This window comes from Clytia hemisphaerica, unplaced genomic scaffold, assembly GCF_902728285.1.
Source record: "Clytia hemisphaerica strain Z4C2 unplaced genomic scaffold, Clytia hemisphaerica genome assembly, whole genome shotgun sequence".
NCBI classification, from domain to species: domain Eukaryota; kingdom Metazoa; phylum Cnidaria; class Hydrozoa; order Leptothecata; family Clytiidae; genus Clytia; species Clytia hemisphaerica.
In genome coordinates, this window is record NW_027103768.1 from 1,373,258 (window position 1) to 1,393,985 (window position 20,728).

General features: G+C 35.1%; 1 protein-coding gene and 1 long non-coding RNA gene across 2 annotated transcripts; both read right to left on the reverse strand.

The window, feature by feature from the left end:
* Window positions 1-299: 299 nt before the first annotated feature.
* LOC136805818 (uncharacterized) lies at window positions 300-1,838 on the reverse strand. Its single transcript, XR_010846452.1, has 2 exons — window positions 1,434-1,838; window positions 300-1,229 (listed from the first exon to the last, which is right to left on the reverse strand). It is a non-coding gene; the product is annotated as an uncharacterized lncRNA (long non-coding RNA).
* A 1,464-nt stretch (window positions 1,839-3,302) lies between these two features.
* Window positions 3,303-14,020, reverse strand: LOC136805784 (GMP synthase [glutamine-hydrolyzing]-like). The gene is made up of 17 exons (XM_067062343.1): window positions 13,892-14,020; window positions 13,575-13,666; window positions 12,630-12,744; window positions 11,867-11,964; window positions 11,525-11,628; window positions 11,179-11,279; window positions 10,829-10,924; window positions 10,311-10,476; window positions 9,952-10,100; window positions 9,686-9,746; window positions 9,086-9,198; window positions 8,408-8,629; window positions 7,740-7,865; window positions 7,306-7,418; window positions 6,524-6,654; window positions 6,148-6,320; window positions 3,303-4,310 (listed from the first exon to the last, which is right to left on the reverse strand). Exons 1-17 carry the CDS (start codon window positions 13,970-13,972, stop codon window positions 4,209-4,211), a joined length of 2,043 nt encoding a protein of 680 aa, XP_066918444.1. The 5' UTR covers window positions 13,973-14,020; the 3' UTR covers window positions 3,303-4,208.
* Window positions 14,021-20,728: the final 6,708 nt, after the last annotated feature.

Here is a 20,728-nt window from a genome sequence, read left to right on the forward strand (position 1 = left end):
GTCCTTCAAATATTTTTCGTTTGAATTTGATTCAAAAACGATAAAATTGGTGGAGATTTAGCAATATTCTCAGAGGATTGTTTGGAAATATCTCAAAAACTAAGAATATCATTGGTGTAAAAACGAAGCTGATGCAAGATGTTTCACATTCAGAACGCCATGGGCTGATCAAAGAGAATAAAGGGTAGTAACTTTAAAAAAAATGAATTTTGGCAGGGAGGGGCTGGGATTGAAATCCCAAGCAAGGGATCTTTATTTGGCACCAAGGAGTGTAGAAGAAAGTCGTATTATCAGAGGAATACTTGTATTATTGATTATCTATTTATTTTGTTTAATAAATATTCGGAATACAATAAATCTGGACTATAATATATTATAGTTATATAACAAAAAAATTGATCAACGTATAATAAAGGCTGAAAAAAAGTCAAGCCAGCAAACTAGTTTTACACCAACGTGTCCAAAATTTCTCTATAAACTAATACTAACTTTTCTTAAGTTATAAATAAAATAAACTCTTTCAAATAAAAATATTTTAAAGTAGCAAAAATTTGCAAAAATTTACAAAAATATATAGAAATTTCATATTTAAATAGCAATATAGTAGAAACTAGCCTGAGAAGCTAGCTCCTTGTCATCTATGTTTGTCAAGTTTTAGTTTTTCATATAATACTGTAAAATAAATTAAATTTTAAATAATGTTCTAAATGTTTTTGCAGAGGCAGGATGATTACCTCTGTTTTCCTTTGATGATTTTTTGAAACTTTTCCCCAAGCTTTCTTTGCTTGTTGCTTTCAAATGTCTTCTTATAGAAAGAACACTTTGTGCGGCATTGGTTTCTATAGTTACGAAAACATAAGAATAATTCTGATCCCACGGCTTTCTTGTTGCATCCTTTGAAGCCGGCTTTGCAAGTTTGCATACATTGATGTCTCAAAGCCTGTTGTGAAAGCTCTTCTCTAGAGAAAGCAAGGTGTCTTGGATGCAAAGTCCGTTTTCGGCGAACGACACAAGACGTACGGCATCGGTTCACTTTCTCCGAACAATTACGAATGTCGGGTAATAAGGTGGCACTATGGATACAAGTGTCGTGGTCTGTGAAACACTTTTGTAAACAGTCAATTGATGAAGCTGTTGTTGATTGTGTTATGGCGAAAAGTACGAAGAAGATTTGAGTGAAGCTGATGAATGTCGTCATGTTGATGTTTCGAAGGTTTTCCTTTCGTGTCCTGTAAGGAAAACAAAAGTAAAAAGTTTTTAAGAACGGTTACCAAGACAACAGTTTTAAGACCAAAAGAGAATGACGGCTGGTGAAGGTGGAGAAGAAACATTTAGGGATTGGTCAAATTGTTGGTAGTCTTATCAGTAACCTCATGACAACATAACACAAAATTTCATATACTACAGATTGAAATGCTGAAACAGGAACTTACCGAGAAAAAAAATGCCACAACAAAATGTACCGATTGGTTTCTAGTGAAGTACTCGATTGAATGAAAATTACTTGACAGAGTACGGCTTTTATACCCTTTCCTCTGATCCTTGTAAACTCATCTGATTGGCTGAGAAAAAAGTACTTTCTTTGTTTGTTTTCTCATTCATCAAAATCTGTAAGCACGCGTGCCGCGTCATGCTGCAAAAATCTCCTTGAAATGAAAACTGTCCGTTTTTGAAATCCCCATGCGAGCAAAATGATGGGTCGCTGGCCACACTGGAATATTTTCACGTAGCAAGTTGAGATAAATTGCAAAGGAGGTCAGATATGCTCGATTATTCAATTCACAGATAGGGCACATCGACCTATGCAAAAGAAATTCAATTTAAAATCGCACATGCATACTGCTTTAAGAGGAGAGAAAATCATTCTAAGCTTACAAGTGCGTAGTGACGTAATTATATGTAGGCTCTTTTTACATCACTAAGCGTGAAAAATATTCTATCCTCTTCAAAGTAGAGAATGACTTATGAGAGTTTTGGCAAAAACATGAAAAATGGCAGCCAAAACATCCGAGAGCGTCGCATCAAGGTTTGAATAGGCTAAAGGGTTTCGTCACCTTCGAATGGTAGGAGATATGTTTTACTTTCGTATTTCCAACGTAACCCAATAACTTTATTAAGATATCAATTTAAAGGGACAACTATTCAATTTATGTAATATTCCCCTTTCCTAAGACTGCAATTTGTAAAAATAAGAATGATAGAAAAATCTGTAATATCAAACGGCCAGTTACATAAGGTGAAGATTTCCTCACAGCCCGTTTCCACGAGGTCAATGGATTAGACAAAAAAATAAAGACGTAATGATTTAGTCAGGCAATTTTTTTACGAAAAACAGACGGTATAGTCGGGTGCAAAGTAGTAAAACTCAGTCATGGAAAGATAGTTTTCCAGATAACCTATTGATATTCTCATACGTACGGTGAATGGTGCTAGTTACAGAATGTATAGTATGAGAAGCTGTAGTACACTGTCTGACCCATCAAAATTTTCTGCACCTATGAAAGAAATGGAAAGAATATCTAATTAATTTGATCAGTAGTAAAAGTACAGCGTACGAGGTATTACATCAGCTTTGCAAACTTAAATGTAAAAGAAAATCTATTTATGTCGCACACATACTGAGATATGGTTATGAGCTAACTGTTCTCTTCGAAAAGGTCTAATTTGTTGGGAAGTAGGGAGCAGCGGTGTTGACGTCAAGTCGCATTCTCATATCTCCTCCCTACCTTCTTACGTTGTCTAGACTTAAATTTCATGAAAAATACGAAAACAAGATAAAATTTGATTACTTTGTTGATGTTTTTATGGTTGCTTATTTTTGTTTTTGATATGTTTGTTTGTGGCATATCATGTTGTTGTTTAGAAAACATCAAAACACGATAGCTAATAACCGAGTTATCCTATTTTTCCCTAAAAGAAAGAAGCTGATAAAATCGTATTCAAAACAATGCAGTTAAAGTGTCTCTGTTTGAACTTTCCCAACCCAAGACACTTATTTGAAATTCTTTGACGTCTAAAAATCTAAGGATTCATCTAGAAGAAATTTTAATGTGAATATTTCTTGAGACAGACAACAAAAAGGCAAAGAGGACGCCCAAGTCGGCCATCAGATGATGAAGTATTAATCCAGATTGTTTATTCTTAGGCTTAACACTGTTTGTGATGCAATCCAAAGAAAAACTAAAGCGTTTCACAGTTGCGATCACAGGCACATTCTTCGCAAAGAGAATTCGTAAGATGTCAAAGTGCAACAATATTGTTATCTCATCAAATCCATTGTCAAAAAGAAAAAAGCATGGCGATTCATTTGATCTCTGGTTTACTATCTTCTTAATCTTCATCATTGTTCAATTTTCACAGAATTTGTATCCTAATTTATCTAAATAAACAACTGGGTAAAATCACAACTTCATAAAATAAGGCCAAATATCATTAAAAAATAATAAATACTAAAGTTGATCAGATAAAATAGTGATGCCATAACCATAAATTCGTCGGTTGGAAAACGAACATATTTACGAGAATGTGACGATGGGAGAAACGACTCATAAGGGGACAACAGAGATCAACAATAGTATCCACTCTTTAGTACTGAAGGTGAACAAGAAGAAAAGCTCTCGAACACACTCATTGAAAGATAGGACAAACTCGTGACAAACATTCTGCAAGGAAAATGGGATAAGTAGTCCCCTAAACGTCCTCAATCTCTAATCTTTATTTAAGCGGCTTGAATATTTGACACTTAAGTCTACTTCATTCATAACGCTTAATCCAAATACAAGCGAGGGCGAAACAATTGAGGTTTAACATTTTTAAGATTTTGTGAATGGTTAAACTTATAGATAGATTTCTTGCAGATTAAATATATTACCAAACTCGCCCATGCAATTCTCCGACTTGACCTGTAGCGCTGTTGAAAGCAGCAGATTTGAGATATTGCAACATTGTGCAGTGTAGATAAAATGTAAAATCCAAACACATCAAGAAATCGTGCATGAAAAACGATTGAGAAATGTAGTAATGGCATGACATGGTCTGATAAGTAACTGAACTGTCCAAATTGTCCATAAATTATTAGAATCATTTTAAAAGTTTTGTGGGTTTACTTTCTTCAAAATTGCACTCGCCAAGTCAATTAGAACCTTAACGAGAGAACATTTATTGTGTAGTGGATATAAAAATCCTCTCCATCTATTCTCTACATATCTTTATTCCCACTCAGTAGTACCAGGAGGTTTGGAGGTCAGGTCGTATAAAACACGTGATATTCCAGGTACCGTTTTGATGCTGTTCACCATTTTGTGTACAACCTGCAATAAAAAGAAAAGTGAGGTGGCTGAAAGAAAGTCTGATCGCGATTACGTTTAGAATATACTGAGTGTTTACCATTCAAATACCACACGATGAAATTACCTTCTAAGCGGGGGAATAGATCGTTAAAATTTAAAAGAATTATATTCGAGAGATATCTATTAATTACGATCCCCTCTCCTACGGATGTCCTAAAAGGATGTATCTTCTAAAAAAGTTCATAGGGTATTAGAAGAGGAAACAAGACGACTTAAAGTCGAAAATTTCGCCTAGAATTTAAACTACATAGGAAAAACAAGAAGTAGAGATTGAAGCCAATTTGAAATCTACTTTACATCGAGCCTTGATAAAAAATTTTACAAGAACAACGAGGCTTAAAATCGCTAAAAAAAAGAGACCAATTTAAGAACAACTGTTGTTTAATTTTTAAGAACTAATAAACAAAGGTAATATCACCGTCTATCAAGAGTTATTGATTTGATTCTTATAAAGCAAATGCTTATATAAGAAAAATGAATATGCTCATATTGTGCACCATCTCTTGTTTATTTTGTAAGAGCTAATTACTGAAAGGTATATTACCGTCTATCAAGAGTTATTGATTTGATTCTTATAAAGTAAATGCTTATAAGAATAATAAATATGCTCATAATGTGCGCCGTCCCTTGATTACTTTGTAAAAACTAATTACCGAAAGGTATATCACCGTCTATCGAGAGTTATTGATTTGATTCTTATAAAGTAAATGCTTATAAGAAAAATAAAAACTTCATATTGTGCGCCATCCCTTGTTTACTTTGTAAGAACTAATTACCGAAAGGTATATTACCGTCTATCAAGAGTTATTGATTTGATTCTTATAAAGTATATGCTTATAAGAAAAATAAATAAGGTCATATTGTGCGCCATCCCTTGTTTACTTTGTAAGAACTAATTACCGAAAGGTATATCACCGTCTATCTAGAGTTGTTATTGATTTGATTCTTATAAAGTAAATGCTTATAAGAAAAATAAATGAGCTCATATTGTGCGCCGTTCCTTGTCTACTTTGGAACAACTAATTACCGAAAGGTATATCACCGTCTATCAAGAGTTATTGATTGGATTCTAATAAAGTATATGCTTATGAGAAAAATAAATATGCTCATATTGTGCGCCATACTTTGTTTACTGTGTAAGAACTAATTACCGAAAGGTATATTACCGTCTATCAAGAGTTATTGATTTGATTCTTATAAAGTATATGCTTATAAGAAAATAAAGAAAAAATCAAAACTGTGGAGCTAAAGACACAAAGATATATGACGTAATCCAAAGAAAACCCGCGAAAATCGTCCGTGGTTATACGAGCGTGTAATTTGTAAATTAAATTTAGTGAGTTCGTCCCCCGTATCAAGCACTTTCGTTTTCTAATTTTTTTTCCGATGACACCGCCGCCGCCGCCGCAGAAAGGCTATCGTAATACTTTCGCTAAGCGAAATTAATAATGACTATGCATCTAAGAAGTAAATGGAATGATATTTTCATATCTGGACTGTCGACCAACAAATGTATTCACTCAACTAACAGGGGGAATTCCAAATAGGAGAAAACAAATAGGAGAAAACAAATAGCGACGAAAACATCATCCCACATCATCATCATCAATAATGTTGCGAAGGATTTGATGCAAGGTAAACATGAAAGTGTTGATTTTTTTTCTTTCTTCGTAGAATCGATTATACATTGATCAGATTCAAGTGATGAACAAACAATCGCTTAAAGGATTTATTACATGGATATTCCGCTGATACCGCATAATTTAAAGAATCGTCTGGAAAATACGAATATTCTCACCTCTAGAGGGACATCCTTGCCCGGTTGTGCCGCTACTCCAGTCATAAAATCGTTGGTCAAGAAAGGACGTAGAACTACGGAACGTTGACAGACCGGATCCCTGGATACCGGGTCGATATCAAAATGTACGGGAATTAGAACGACTGGCATCTGAGTGATTTGTTTGACAGCTCCTGAAAATATTCGAGCATACCAAATCACGAGGAATGCTAAGTAAATTGTTTGTTTACTTCTAAAAATGCTGAGACGTTGAATAATCCGGAAATGTAAATAAAGTGTGATTACTGTAAAGTCAAATGGAAAATATTCTCTTCGATAAAGAGGAAAGTTGAATTAATGTGAATTAGTTTGACAAGTGATCAAGTAATGAAAATACCTGTTTCTGAGAGCACTTTATTGGCAAGGAAATCCACTTGTCGAAGTGTTTTGAGAACGTTCACAGTGAGCGTGGTTCGAGTGATCTCTTGAACTGGATGTTTCACTGACCCACCAAACACATAAGTTACTCTAAACCAGACAAAAGAAGTGTGTGTTATTCTCAAGGGGCATTGAATTTTTTTTCGCAACCGTATTTTGATTCTTTCACTGAATAATTTTTAAAAGTTTTCTTGCTTCTATTGCCTTAAGTCTTAACGTTTTACCAGGATAAAAAGTAGCCCAAGAAATATTTTCGCAAGAAATTTCGAAGAAATACAAAAGCGCAAGGATTGAAGTGATTTGTAGGTTACGTAACGTTTGACTATTTTCAACAGCATTGTGTGAAATGATAGTGCGTGTGAAAAACGTAGAAAAAATTTCTTCTAGGTCACTACTACGGCAGTTATTTTAGGAGACAATGTGAACACAAAAACTGTCACTGTTTGTCAAACTAAATGACAATACCCTAGCTATCAAGTTTATATTTGGACATCGTTTGTACTTCTTTTAGCAAAAACTTGTAACCTAAATGCTATCAATTGCTATCAACAGTGTCGAGAAAATTACCTAAAGGCACTTGTAATAAGTTACTTAGTGTCAAGAGGTTAGCAGAGATTTGATGTCAAGAGGAAGTCCTTACAAAAACCTTTCAGTTTAATCCGCTTGTGGTTCCTATCCAGCTTGAAGGAAAGTCCTGACGGGCCGTTACCATGGGAATAGAAAAACTAACAAATAATTTACCTGTTAACGGGACATAATTTAGGGATGATTTTAGCGAATTGCATAAGTGATTCCCAGCAGGGTTCATCGTCCGATGAAAGAGCTGCGACGTAGCTGTATGTCCGACAGTCACCCTATGGAAAGAAAATAATTCTTATCAACTGAGAAAGCATCGATGATAACAATACAATATATATTCAATAGTGTTAAACTAATCTTTCTTATTTCGAAAAAGATATTTAAATTTATTTGAGCTAGCTATGTATGAGGTAATACACTTAACTTAAACTTAACTTATTTAGTGCCACTGGCCTCATATGAGATCACTCAATTTTTTTGGTTATGTACGGTACGTCTGGACTTAGAAGTACCGTAACCCGTGCCGACCTGTTTTTAACCCGTCCTAATTAAAGTCCAATTGGCACTTTAATGAAACGAAAATGGGAAGTACTCACTTGAACACCAACTGTCTTGATCGGTAGTAGTGTTGAGGTGTATTTTTGTTTGGAGGTGATCGAACGAAGAATCTCTGAATCGGTTGTCGAAAGAGTTTGTTGAATCTTATTCATCAGAGGGTGAGGCTAAAAAATCATATAAGAACAAAATTATTTTCAAAATTGTTTTTGAGCATACAACATATGTGACTTTATAGATTGAGGAGACATCACTTGTTCAGCTATGGTTATACCTATCTACGATCCCCGCCATAATGATTGCACAAAAGGAGAATTCCCTCAAAACTTTAAAACTGCAAGTGATTTTTAAGTGCTTTGAAGTACGGTTGGAAAGTAGAGTTTTAACTCTGAGTTTTAACATTAGACTTAAGACTTTAGGATCTCAGGATCTAAAAGCTAAAAAATGTTCCAATACGGCCGAGAATATAGCCTGGAAGCCGCTTTACCCCCTCCCAAATCGAAAAATCTAATGAAACAAAGTGGAAGTACTGAAATTCCCATTCTCGCCCGAGCTTTAAATTCTGAAAAATGTCAAAATACCCAAAATTGGCAATATATTTCGGCGCTAATTGTAGAAACGATTCAATGAAGTAAAAAAGTGCTTCGTCGTACATCGAGCTACCTAAAACCACCAATATTTTAGAAAAATAACAAATAGAAATACTTACTTTACTAAGAGCTTGTGCAAAGTTGACGATAAAATTGAGAGTATTGCTAATATCTGAGAAGTCTTTACAACAGAACTTTTCTTCAGCACATAGCAAACGAACAGCTAACCCTGGACCAGGAAATGGGTGACGCTCAACTAATTGTTCAGGAAGACCCAAGTCCCTTCCGATTTGTCGAACTTCATCCTTGTGGAAATCTTTCAGTGGTTCAATTACGCGACCCTGTCGATGGTGAAAAAGTGCATGATAATCACTACTGATAATATTTAAGGTTAGAAATATTTCGTTTTCACGTCTTCCGGTCAAAACCGCGATGGATGTGATTCTTTTCATACCGGTTTATTAGATGGAGGACCCTCATACTCGTTTTGCTTTGTATAAAATTGTGAAATTTTATTAATAAAGCAACTTTAGGAATCATTTTATCTGATTTTATTACTTTTAGAGGCCTCAGAATATTAGATTTTGTGAATGAAATAAAATAGAGTTGACTCTCTCAAGGGGAATAAGATTTTTTTCATCGAATAAGGGAGCGTATTGAACAGTAGAGCGTCGAATTAGAGAGCTTCAGCTTTATGTCATAATCAGTGAAAATCTGAGGCGCAAAAATATTTGGCTGTCTAGAAAGCATGGCCAAAAATCACATGAAAATAAGATCGTATTTGGGTAAGGTGTTACCTTTTCACGAAGTTGCCTGACGAGTTCTGTGTCGTTATGATGTGTTTTGATGGTGTCTGCATTGGAACTCGCGAGATGGGAAGCGCTTTCAATGAGATCAGGTCGTAAGGTCCCTATGAAGAAGAAGAAGAAAAAAGGAAATTATTAACGACTTTCAATCTGTAATAGATCAGTCGGTGTTTACCTTTAATTATGAGAAAAAGCAGAGGCGTGTATTAAAATTTTTAAATTTAAATAAGAGTGACATCATTTGCTTACTCATCAACTTTAATTTACAAGATTTTTGATACTGAATTGACACGGATGTGGAGCAAGGTTGGTTAGAAAGAGGAAAAGAAAACAACTTTTATGCTTATATCAGCACAGTGTAACAATAGGCAGACACTGTCCTGATGTGAAACATGTGTCTGATATGAACGGGAACACTTATGTAAAAATAAAACCTTTAGCAAGCTAGAAGAATAGTTTTTATTTCCTTGGGTGAGCACAGCTCGGTGAAAATTTAGTTATGTAAAGGCTTATCTTGGTCAACTTTGAAAAAAGCGGAAACCTATCGATTTCAGGTATATGATAAAATGGAATACATAAGTCAAAATTTACCTTGTGCCAGTAGGGTCGTTTCTACATCCAATTTCAGTATCGATAAAACGTCTTCAAAGACCTGGAATATAATCATAATTTGAATTTTCAGTTCAGCCTTTATAATAATCATAGGTACTAAGCAAATACCCTTTGCTTGCTAGATTCATGCAGAGATGGTCAATATTTTAGCAAGCAAACAAAGACTGTTAAGTTAACACAATTGTGTATAGTTAACAATGAGCCCGTGTTATCAAATCTGGTCAAGATATAAAGCGATATGTCACCTTGATAAAAGTGTCACCAATGATCTTTCGTTTTTCTTCGGGTGCAGTGACGATATTGAGAGGTCCGATTTCTACGTTGACTGTGTTTTGCCCATGTCTGACAGGTGTTCTCGTGGTGGCGTGGTAGAAACGATGGCTCTCATTCACCACTATAATTAAGAATTGGTAAAAGGTCAAATGAATCTTGGTAAAGTCTTTCGTTGCAGACGAAAATTGAGTTTACACCTTGTTTAAATAATTTCAGAAATAAGGTTTTCAGAGGAATCAGCGGGAAGAAGCGAAGACAACGTAATGTTAATCAAAAATTAATACGGGACGAGGTTGTCTTTTAAAATTGCATGATTCCCTTAGATTCATACCGTGTAATTTGAGGTCGATATTTTCCAGAGATTCTTTGACTGTTTCACTTTCGTTTTTACGTAAGAAACCATTATCGATATGTACAGCCACCACCCTCTCCACACCGATAGCTTTGTGGAGGAGAGCACAACATACGGATGAGTCCACTCCACCGCTCACAAGGCACTACAAAAAGAATTATGTAAATAATTCAATTTTTGTCAAGGGCCAAACATGAATACATTTTCAACATTTTAACGGGAAAATTTCAAAATACTGCTTTGAAAATGGTGAAATTCAGCGGATATAACTTTCGTGAATTTTAGAATGTTATTTTATTTTGTAGGCAAAAAAAATGAACAAAAACTGAAAACTAAGTATAAAGAGAAAGTTTCTACCCTTAACGTAGTTGATTTCAGGACTGTCCTGGCCAGGGATAAGAATCGTAATCGTTATCACTATCTATCTTTATCTATCTATCTAAAATGAAGAACCGTTCAAGGGTCATTGAATATTGTGGAATGATAAAGATGCATACCAAGACTTTGTTGGTTGCACCACATTTTGCTTGGATTTCTGCGATGCATTCTGTTTCACGTGATCCAAGGTCGAAATTCTGTTGACAACCTGCGATCTAGAGAAAATCAAAACAATCGTTGCCATCGTTGCCAAATTGGCAATAATGTAAATTGAACAGAATTGGAACAATTCTCAAAACAAAACCTTTAAGAAATGCTCTTCAGAAATCAAACGTTTGAAAGGTAAAGATTATGAAGAATCATCGACCGATTGATCTCTCAAAAAGTGTAGGACCGACGACTAGTTTTGCAGAGATTGTATATGGAATTTGCAATGAAGACACTACAGCATGAAGACTTCACCACTTACATTGAGGAGGAAGTTCTTGAACAGGTCAATTCCTTTGGGAGACAAATCAACCTCAGGGTGGAATTGTACACCGTACAACTTCTTCTCCCTATTCTCAACACCTGAAAACGAAAATGCCTCGGTTATTTCGGTTATTGCAAGTAGAGATATTTCCCCTCATTTCCATCACATAGCATGTCACATGGCAAAGTTTAAAAACATTTTTAAAAATTAGAATTATACAATGATTTGCCTAAAGACTGCATCTCAATATAAATGAAGCGCTGTTATAATAACAAATATAATCTATTTCCTAAATGTCTTGATTGTTCTTGAGATTGGTGAAATCCATTTAAAGAGTTCTTACCAACGATGGTTTCACCAACTTTAGCATTGATTTGAACACCATCACCAACTTGTAAGCACACATCCGCATGTGTAAGTAGAAAATCCTCCTCTTTATTTAATCCACTACAAAAAGTAGTAAAGTAAACAGAAATTTGACCCTTTTTCATTCACGATACGTTGATTCCCTGTGGGACTCCCAAATCTGGTCAGCTCAGTGGTTGAAGACAGGTTTTTCGAGACGGAAAATGAATCTTAAATTAGCACGTATACTTATGAAATTTGGTGAATTATACAAATTTTTTTATAAACTTCACTGAGACGGAAATGTGTATGCGACGGAAGAACTTTTAACACACGTTACCTGTAAAGAGGGGATGATAATTCAAGTTGGACTTTGAACTGTCCATCTTCTCTACTCATGCCTGATGTTACACAGCCTTTGCTGTCACGATTCATCAGCTGTAAAGATTTATAAAATATTTTAGGCTAGGTACAAATAAGCTGCTGATTTAGGCGGAGGACAACAATATTTTGATTAAAGTGATAACGGGACTTATCGGCGATCCAAAAAATATCTGCAATCTGATTGGTTAAGAAGAGTACAATATATCTTGTATTTTACATGTACAAAATATAAATTGACGAAAAGATGCTGTTGCATTGTAGCGGTAGAAGCAATCTAACGTCACTTTGCTACGAAAGTGCCCTGCGTTTTTTTCCAACTCAAAAAGTGCATTTTTTGGGTCACCGATAAACCAGTTATCAGACATTTTCTCGTACAATATGAGAAATATTTCACTCGTTCCGGATTTTCCGTATATTTTCCTCGGAAAATATTGTACGGAAAAATCTCGGAACTCGTAAAATATTTCTCATATTGTACTCGCAACTGTCCGATAACTATTACATAACTGAACATTAACTTAATCGAACAGTTTTAAAGAAAATACTATGCAGGATATTATACACGCATAAACAGAGAGAAAAGAACAAAATAATCGATAATAAATAATATATCAATCACGCGAGACTAAACGGTTGTTCATAGCTTTAGATTTTTATATTGATTTTCAAATATTATATAATATTTAAAAAACAATTGGGTTCAATTAGACTGTACTTACTTGCATGCCATAACAGATACCAAAGATGGGTAGTCCAGAATGCATGAGCTCTGGATGCCAATTAGGTGAATCCTTTTCGTAGACACTTCCTGGCCCACCGGAAACAATGACAGCCCTAAAGTAAAGATTTATAGTTAGTCAGAAAAAAACAGTAAATCTGGGTAAGGGTTAGGGTAAGCATATAAAAGCAACTTTGTTATAAACTATAGAATGGGTTAATTATTCAACCAATTTTTATTTGTAATTTGCCTGCCATCTATTTCCAATGAGAAAACTCCTGAAGAAAAGGAACATTTTCCCTAAACAGCATTTTCATTAGTCAAGATGCTCCATGTCAGACAAAAAAGTCGAAATTGCATATATTCACATAGTAAAAGTAATATCTTAGTAATGTCTTACAAAACATTTCATACAATTCCCCATGGTTCAGCCCGGATCCCCACTGATGGTAGAGCTTGATACGATATCACATCAAAAGTTTTACTTACTGTTTCATACAATATAAGGGTGGATTATTCTTATTCTTGCAAAAACATGCCAATTTTGACCGAGGCTCTAATGTTCCAATTTTTTGTGATTTTCAGGTTTAGAATGTTCTATTATGCATACTCTTACTCTTATTTACTTATAAGGGGCTTAAAAGCGGCAATCTTAACCTTTCTGTCAAGATTGAGCCTCATGTTCTTATAAAATTGTTCTTAATTAAAGGTTTTGTTTTTAAATAAGAGTGATATCGTTTGCTTACTCATCAATTTTAATTCAAAAGCTTTTTCACATTGGATTGACACAGATGTGGAGCAAGATTGGTCAGAAAGAGGAAACGAAAAACAATTTATTGCTTATATCAGCTCAATATAACAAGACACTGTCCTGATATGGAATATGTGTCTGATATGAAACGGGAATACTTATGTAAAAATAAAACCTTTAAAAGAAGTTTAGTACCTGACATTTTTGGAACGGAGAACATCAGGTGAAGTATCCAAAGGGAGCATTATCGTTTCGATGGAAAGCTCCCGAACTCTTCGATCAATAACCTGCAAAACAATACAATACCAAAGCAAGAATGAATGCATGAACTCTAATCTAACCTCGTAAAAAATAATTTTCGAGATAAATATTGGAGACAACATTATAAAAAAACCTTGGAAAAATTGGAAAAACCTGTGTTGAAAGCTCTTGAAAACACATTCTTTAATAAAAAAATTTTTAATTGTGAACAATTCTTGAAATAAAGTTGAAAAAAATTGCTTTATACTAACCTTTCCATATTGAGCACCAGCATCTAAAATAGCAACTTTTTCGTTGCCACTTGCATCTGTCATTTCAACGTCTCCATTCATAGTGATGTATTTTTATTAATGATAAGATTCTAAAATAGTTGTTTCAAAATGAAGCTATTCAGTACTATTTAATACAGTACAAAATAAATAAAGAATTTGCAATTTATTCTGACTTTCTAGGCTTCTGCGTTGTTCATTTGTACAGGATAAACAACAATATCCTACAAATTGAGTGATGATCCAAAAATATTAGAAAATTGTATTATCTATTACTTCCTGTTGTCTGAGGGATCAAACAAAAACTACTTTGTGTTTGCTTGTTACATTATTGGTGGTCTAATTGAGACAATGTATGGCATTTTAATACATTGTATTAGACGAGATTAGAACCTAATAGTCTCAGAGCAATAATTCACTTCATGAAAGGAACCAACAAGATAATTGAGCAAACATCAAAATTGGCTCAGCCTAAAGAAAATTCTTTTAAACCAATCCTAACCCACTGAAACCAATACCCGCCAAAATGATCAGCAAGCGCAAATACTGTGCTCAATGAGTACTGGCAGTGAGGAACAGTCCAAAAATACAAAAAGACACTGTAAAAGAATAGGACATTATTCAAAAAATTGCATCAAACTAAAAATTGAAAACCACACATACACCTTTGATCAAAAGGGAGCCATCAAATCTAATGAGCTTCTAGTGAGACATATAAATAAGACACCTGACCAAGCAAATGTTAATAAAACACAGCAAATTCTACACACTTTGCCCTCAACCAATTCACAGAGCGAAAACAAGGTTCATTGCATACAAAAGATAACCTTCAAAGTGAAAGGACGTTTAATTAATATTATAGTGGCCATGGCATGCAAGTAGAGCATTAGGCTATTGTGTACAAGGTTGTAGGTTCAAACTGCAGCTGAGTCATACCATTTATCCCAAAATGGTAATTGATGCTCTCTAGCTCAGTAGCTAAAGAGAAGGGTCAAGGGTGAGCCAAGAAATCAAGGGAAAAATCTTGATCTGTCAATAATTTTCTCTAGTAGAGAATACACAGAGAGATTAGAGCCGTGAAGCTAGTGCGGCAGATCTGTGTTTAGTATTCAATTACGTTTTCAAAAGTGATTTGTGAAAAAATTCTTAAAAATTTGGGTAAAAAACGACTTGTATTTTGCAGCACTGAGAACTTTTTTCACTTCCATGAATCAACAAAATGATTCAATGCGAGGAGTAATAAGAGATTACCATGTGTGAATGTGCTTTGCTTCTTTGTACTTGTTGTTTACACGGGCGCTGAGAAAAACACTGATAAACAAGCAACGAAAAAGTCTGTTTGTTTGGGAAGTTTTTGGGCATTACAAGATTAATAAGTACATAGCTCATGGATAATTAAAGATGAAGAAAAAAATCTATGTGCTTAAGAAGTTAAACTAGGCTATTAAAGATCCAATATAAACAGTGTTGAACATACAAGCAACTTATTAGATGAGTCAATTAAGAGTTTGTTTATAATTTCGGACTGATTAATTTTAAAAGTTTCTGAGGAAATGCCTATCAAGTCACAGATTGTTGATATATAAGAAATGTCAAGTGTTATTACTTATCTGCTTATGTTTGAAAAGAAAACTTTAACGATCACTAAAAAACTAATTAGCATGCTTTCAACGAAGATATCAAAATCAAAACAACATTTTGCACACAAGGAATTCTTTAGTAGACCTTTTTTTTAGACCGGTTTCCTTTTGAATTTAATGTGACCGCCATACTGGCCATCACGGCGTGCGACTTAATAGCGCCTAGAGAGTGTGTTTTTGATAAATAAAGAAGGGGAAACCAGGCAGACTAAACGTGCAAATTATTTTTATCACGTGACTGCCATTATGACTTTCTTGAAGCCGTTCCGAAATTAACCAATCGGGTTATGTATCGGAATTCCTATGGGAGTTCTTTTCCAAGATTTGTAAAATAGCTAAGTTGGCAAAAAAACTTTTCCTGGGGGTTTGAGGAATAAACAGAACTGCTATCATTTGTTTTTTATCAAACCATAGATATCTAAATTTGTGCTCAAAAAAACTTAAATTAATAAGTTAATAATATTTAATATACTACTTGTATCTCTCAGAAAATAAACACTTACAGAACTACATAGTTTATCATTTGGAACCCCCGTGTTTGGACCATTCTATCGTGGGTGCAAAATAGGGCGGAAACTAAGTAGCTCCCTCAGTGCAAGATTGCCACCTCATTTTCATTCGCCCGCACGAGAACGCGAGCTAATCATTTTTTCTCACGCGCTCAATGGGAAAAGGAAAGCGATCAATATTCTTTGAAGGAAAAACGTCAGAAACAAACCCAAAGACCAAAAGATGTATTTTGTTGTTGAGAATTGATCCTGTGAAGATGAAAAAATTTCTGCTATGCGTTTTTTTTGGAAAACTCTAATTTCGATCTTCCTTAAAGGTAAAGAGGTTGAGAGATTTGGGTTAGCAAGGCAAAAATCGCTAAAAAGCTGGTAGAATCGTATTCCTCTAAAATTGAAGTCCCAGCTTCACTGGCTTGAAGTGTAATAAAGTTGTAAAATTTTAATGATGGGTACGAGAAAGTTTGCATGCGTTTCATGTTTCATATATGTTGTGTAAAATAATTGCTTATAATTTGGTTGCTTTTTTAATTGAAAGAATTGCAATGTTTACTGTTACTGACAGTTAGTCACACTAGCGTCCCGCCAAAATGCATATCAAAGATTAATGCTGTGAAAGCGCTATATCGTTTACTTGACTCGCAAGCAAATCGTTTACTTGACTCGCAAGCAAACAAATGCGCCACAAAACTTCTAAAGGGATTCATGAAAAAATAACACGGCGCTTTTTCATGAAATTAATATTTTCAAAAACTATGAGAAGTTGCCTAAAATTTGAGCCATAGTAGAAAAGATTTGAGCCAAGCCAACCTTGAAAACTAATTTGAAGATCAACTTCCCAAGAAAAAGATCTACGGGGGAGACGGGACCCACCTAGATCCGCGCACCACCGGATAGGCTATTTCCCGGAAATTTAGCCGGACCTCAAACACTGACCCATTTACATGTGCGGAATTATTTTTACTTTAGCGTATAAACAAGGCCTTAGAAATCGAAACGCTGTCTCGGGAATTGAATGACAAAATTTGGTTGGTTGATATTCTGGCTGCTGCACGTTCGCAAGTTTCATTTTAAGTTTTCAAGTTTCAATTAATTGTATTGGGAACTTAAACTTGATTCAGGTAACTCTCATCCTTGTTGTTGCAAATACATCCTGCAGATGACTGATTTTGTTTTTTTCTGAAAGCTTAATTTCCTAGTGTGACTAACTGACTGAACTTCTAGTTTGATGGATGAACTTGTTTGATAAGAATGATACCAAGAATTTCATTCAAGGTTTGTTTTGATTATTTTACAGATCCGGTGTCGACTTTAAAGGAGGGGGTGTCGATATTAGACGATTCTACGGTAGGGTGGACAGGCCAAAATTTTTCCCTCAATTTTTAGAAACCAAACTAATTTTATTTGAAAGTCCTTACCTTTGTGAGAAAAATGAGGGGTCATTTTTAGAATTGGTTAAGGTAAGTAACGACCCACGGCATGGTCCTGAAATTACACGCGCGATCGTAGCAAGTTTTCGAAAATCTGGCCCGAAACTGCGCGAACATGTTCGGGCCTCTTGATTAATACTTTTTTTTAAATGGCCCGCGCGTGGCCCGCACAGTTTCGGGCCAGATTTTCGAAAACTTGCTACGATCACGCGTGTAATTTCAGGACCCAATATTTATATTTTAAATTCCTTATTTTAGCAAACAAATTTAAAAATCTTCATCTTTATTCAAATATATATTGTTCAAATATAAAAGTTAATCATCTATTTGGTCAGCCCCGGTGACCCTTCAAATCTCTTTCACGATTTTTTTCTTCGTTTAAGACTCAACTTATAATTCCGTTTCCGGATTATTTTCGGAAAACAAGCTATAGGGAAAACTTTGGCGCGAAAAATATTTTTTCTTGGAAGAGAAAAGAAACACATAACTTCATTAAAAGATTTGCGCATAATAATAAAAGAACGCTATAATTAAAAAGAAGAAAGTTGTGAAAAATGATTTTTTTTGTTTATTCAATAAATTGAAAGAAGCTACAGTATTGCATTGTAAATAAATAGAGAGTGTAAAAGAAAGTTTTTTATGATTGGTTTTGAGGCTTTCTTGTCTGGAGAGTTTTTGTGTGTAAGGAAAGGAATGTCAAAGTGTGGCGTAACATAAACTTAGAATCGTCATAACTTTTGATTGAGTTATCGAAACTGGACGGAATTTCCTAAGCAGCTCCCTCAATATAAAATGCCCTATTCATTCACATTATACTAGGTTTAACACGCCATTTAAATCAATTTGAATCAATTGACTATTCTTTTCAAGTGATTACTAGACAGCTAACCGTGCCCCGGGGGAGGCACTTAGGCAAAATTGGGTACGGGACGTGCCGCTTGTCAGGGTCCCTTTTTTAGGCTCTGAAGATATCTGACAGGTTCCCAAATTTACTAATCTTTAAGATGTGTATCTGACAGGGTCGATTTTTTATTATTTTGGACAATATTCAGGGTGGAAAACAGAAAATCTTTCAAATTTTCGTCTACTTTTATTTTCAGGGCGAAATTGGGAAAAATTTTCAATTTTTTGTTCTGACAGGGTCCTAATTTTGCCAAAAATTCATATCTGACAGGGTCCACTTTTCAAACTCCAGCGGCACGTCCCCGTCGGCCGTCAAGGTCAATGCCCCCCCGGGAACCGTGCACACTCAACTATAAACGAGGGGCGGCCTTGACTGGAGAAAAAATAAATAAATCAACATAAAAATGCCAAAAATGAACAAAAGTGATGAAAGCCGCAGTGAACATTTTATAAAGCGGCCGCCTCGGATACTTTCTCAGAGAATAAAGAACAGGTTTAAGACATTAAGAAATAATCTATCACATCTCTCAGATCTCTGTCTGCTTTGGACAAATTCAACTTTGTGTTAAACTTTTTTTGTCAGAAGTTCAACCAAAATGAGCTTTCCAACCTCTTTGGCTTTAACATCGAATTAGGTTTTTTGTTTGTACTTCCTTCTAATCGTTTTAAGCTTATTGGGCTGACCTTCCAGCGCAGCTGGTTTATTTCCAATTAAGTTAGGAAAATTATTAAAAAGAATGATTTGAATCTTACATAATATGGTCTTCTTTTCATTCTTTATCCCGTTCCCTTTTCTCGTGGTCTTCTCCTATTCAAAGCAGAATTTTTCTGGATCGTTTTTTGTACTGTTATACAACTTTGTGAATCAAACTGGTATTTGGAACTTTGAATTTGTCTAATGAAAGTATTTAACAATGGATGATGATAAACCAGGAAAGGTAGATAAAATTAAATTCTACTATTCCTATGTAACTATAAATTGTAAATACATGGACGAACATGGTCCGAACAAAACGTTCGGGCCGATTCAATAATACTTTTTTGTGGCCCGAGCATGGTCCGAACAGGCCCGAACATGTTCGGGCCATGACGTGGGTCGTGGTAAGTATTCCCAAAGTTAATTCCATTTTCAAAACACAAAATCACCTTTTCAAAGAATACACCGTTTAGGAGTGTCGACTGCGCACGCGTCAATCCAATTTTCCATTGTTTTGATTTTAGCGATCACGGAAAATTCACTCTCCTCCGCAAAAAAACGGTAGGTAACACCTGGTTCTCATAAGGAAACATAGCAGAAAAACGGTAGGTAAAGAACTCCTTTTAATCATAACTTCTTTTCCTCTTGATGAATTTTTGTGAAATTTTCAGGAGAGACTTATAAGATTATCATTGATATCATGTTCAAATATCTAAATCATTCTCTTTAAAGGAGAGAAAAAAATTCACAATGTTTACATTCCTCTAACCTTTCACAGTACTAAAGTGCGCATTTTTACCTACCATGCCATTTTTACCGGGCCTCTGCAATGGAGTACCGTGAAATAGCGAGACTCCTAAACGGTGTATTGCCTCCTTAACTCGATTGGCATAAATCCGTCATTATGGATTTTCAGACCAAAATATTATGGGATTTTACCCCCGGGGGGGGGGGTACTAGGACTAGGTTTGTGAGGTGACGGGTATGTCCGAGCCAAAAATTGAAAATAGACTCTTTGAGAGACAAAATTTTGGTGATTTTGGGACCCTTTGAGAGACTTTTTTCTAAATTTTGGTCCATTTTTTCCAAATTTTGGTTTGATTTTCACCAAATTTTGGTCAAAATTCTTGGAAATCGTGACCCTTTGAGAGAGAAATTTTTGATTTTTGTGATTTTGGGACCCTTTCAGAGACTAACTTTTGAATTTTTACCCCTTTGAGAGACTTTTGAGGAATGAGAAAAGGTACCCTTATGGCTCGCACATACCCGGCAACCATTTTGCCTAAGTACCCCCCCCCCCAGCCCAGGGGATTTTACTCAGTTCCATTGTACTTAAAAAACATATCAAAATTAAAGATGAAAAAAATCTAAGTTTCAAACTATTGGACATGCCCCGCTCTTAAAAAATCTGGCTCTTAAACCCTCGTTTTGACAGGTTTTGCCTTTAAGTTCTCGTCGTCCTTCTCTTGTCTGTCCTCGTGTGGTTCTTTTTTTCTTCTTGCCCAATGAAGGGATTTTAGAATAGTCGGATCTATTGGTAGTTTAATTGTTACATATTAAATAATCGTGTAACACGGGATGCTATGCTGACCGACTTTTACCCAGCTTGCAATGTTATCTCGTAATGGTAGAGAGTAATAAGA